General features: G+C 39.8%; 1 protein-coding gene across 1 annotated transcript in view; it reads right to left on the reverse strand.

The window, feature by feature from the left end:
* Positions 1–1,410: 1,410 nt before the first annotated feature.
* Positions 1,411–2,474, reverse strand: part of vegfc (vascular endothelial growth factor c) — a 96,974-nt gene continuing 95,910 nt past the window's right edge. The window contains exon 7 of the mRNA XM_085163579.1: positions 1,411–1,559. Coding sequence (XP_085019705.1) covers positions 1,451–1,559 — 109 coding nt within the window. The 3' untranslated portion in view covers positions 1,411–1,450. The remainder of the gene's footprint in view (positions 1,560–2,474) is intronic.

The following is a 2,474-nucleotide window of genomic DNA, read 5'->3' on the forward strand; positions in this document are numbered from 1 at the left end:
GAGAAAAGATGACCAGGTATAAAACTTTGTGCAGAAGAGATAAGTGGTTCTTCCCTTCATTTTCTGTAAAATGAGCATTTCAGACGATTGGACCTAATATGTTGACAGTTTGAAATGAAAGCCGAGCCCCAGAGGCAATCCCTGCCCAAACTGTGAACCTGCAAATTGGCTTTTTCTCTGCTCATTTTTTATAGAATCAAGAGGATTTGGATTTCTAAATAACAGAAAAGACAGAGATAAGTGTGATCCTCCTCACAAGATCTACTCAGAGTACGTTGATTAGATACAGGCAGAATAAATGCCATTGCCAGAGTATACACTTTACATTTCAGTTCTGTGTAAAAGGCTCAAACAACTTCTCTGTAAAATATCTACGTAATATCTATCAAACATGCCTTGCATCCTCAGAGTCACTAGCTGCAGACACTATTGTAATTGGAAAAACATGGTTCTTGATCATAATGTCTGTGTTTAGACATTGTAACAATAACACAGCGCTGCCACTATGGTTTGCCAGAGATCTTATTTGTGGAGTTTGAGTGTTCTCACTGGAACAGTGTGGACTTCTTCTGGGTATCCTCCCATAGGACATTCAGGGTTCTCCGTCCTGGTTGTTGTGTCCTTGGGCAAGACACTTCACCCTACCGCTTACTGGTGTTGGCCAGAGGGGCTGATGGTGCGATATGGCAGCCTCGCTTCTGTCAGTCTGCCCCAGGGCAGCTGTGGCTACAACCGTAGCTTGCTTCCACCAGTGTGTGAGTGCAAGAGTGAATGAATAGTGGCATTGTAAAGCGCTTTGGGTGCCTTGAAAAGCGCTATATAAATCCAATCCATTATTATTATTATTATTCATGCTATGTAATTTAAAATTACCAGTTACTATGAACATTTAAGGCTGTCTGTCTGTTTGTGTTAGCCCAGCAATAAACTGGTGATCTGTTCTGTTGTGAAAGCTGAGATAACAGACTGGATAACAACCTAAATTAACAATATATAACATTCAGTATACTTTATTTCACACATATATTTTATATGATACAAAAATACTGATCGGTGTATTTTTATGAAAAATACAGAAATTGCAAGAAAGTTGAAAAATAACCTTTAATAAATTATATAATCAATATCTGACATAAGAATACTGCGACATAATTGATACAAAAAACCCTCAAATATTTTAAAAGAAATTACTTAGTATCTTAGAAAAAGTGTCTTTCCTTCCAATGTTCATTTCAGATCAGTCTCCCATAAAAATATCTTTATATCAAAATCAGTGCATTTATCACCTTCAACTCATCAGTTTCCCATATCTTCATCCTAATCACTAAGGTTTCCCCACATTTTTAGGGCCCACACACATAGCTGCCCCCACATCTAATAGGGATACTTATGACCAGCAGATCTGAGGAGAAGTTTAATATAATCTTGTTAATGTCCCATAGCATGGAGGTTAGTCTATCCTTCTCCAGTGGGATGGAACACAGCGACATACTTCATCGCTGAAGAAGAAACCTGGTTCACACCTTCGCCTTCTTACTTCACAGGGAGGCCTGAGACAACTGCAATGAAAAAAAAAAAGACAGGATTAGCTTCAAAACCACTAACAGTCCAGTGTAGGTCAGGATATGTATTGTACAGTTTTAGTTAGCTGTTTACATACACACACATACATATATATACACACACATACATATATATACACACATACATATATATATATATATATATATATATATATATATATTAGGGGTGCAACGATACTCGTATCGATATTGAACCGTTCGATACAGTGCTTTCGGTTCGGTACGCATATGTATCGAACAATACAACATTTTTAATTTATTTTATCAACTTTCCTTCTGACGGTGCTGTCTGTGTTGAGCGCACAGTGGATCTGCGCTCGACAGTGCAGCCTAGGCGGAGTAGTCGAACACAGATTCACTGAACGCAGGGCAAGCTAGCTAGACAGAAGTTAAGCTCGTTGCAACATGGCAAATTGAACCTCCCCCACCCTCATTCAGATCTGGCGTCTGGAACTATTTTGGTCTTCATGTGACGTATGACCCTGAAGGTAAGCGAGTCATGGACTAAAGTAAAACAGTATGTCAGATGTGCCAAGCAATGCTCAATTACATGAGTGGGAACTAGTGTGTTAGCGCAGTTAGCTCGTTAATGTGTTGACGCTGTCCAGCCCCACACACGGGGCGATCCGCGGTAGCTTGTTAACGGAGATTTGCCGTGTTGTGGCGTTAACGTCATTTCAGATTAAGGCTGACAGCACTAGTGGGAACACAACGAATATGACTGCACATTTACTCCGACAGCATCCTAGTGCAAAGACAAGTGGAAGCAGACAAAAACAACAAGCACGCATACAAACTTTACCGAGTCATTTAGACAGCCGTTAGCACATGATTCTCCTTATGGGGACCTGATATGTTTAATATGCTGCTGAAAATATAGCCCAGAAGAAG

The sequence above is a fragment of the Neolamprologus multifasciatus genome, chromosome 6 (assembly GCF_963576455.1).
Source record: "Neolamprologus multifasciatus chromosome 6, fNeoMul1.2, whole genome shotgun sequence".
In the NCBI taxonomy this organism is placed as follows: Eukaryota; Metazoa; Chordata; class Actinopteri; order Cichliformes; family Cichlidae; genus Neolamprologus; species Neolamprologus multifasciatus.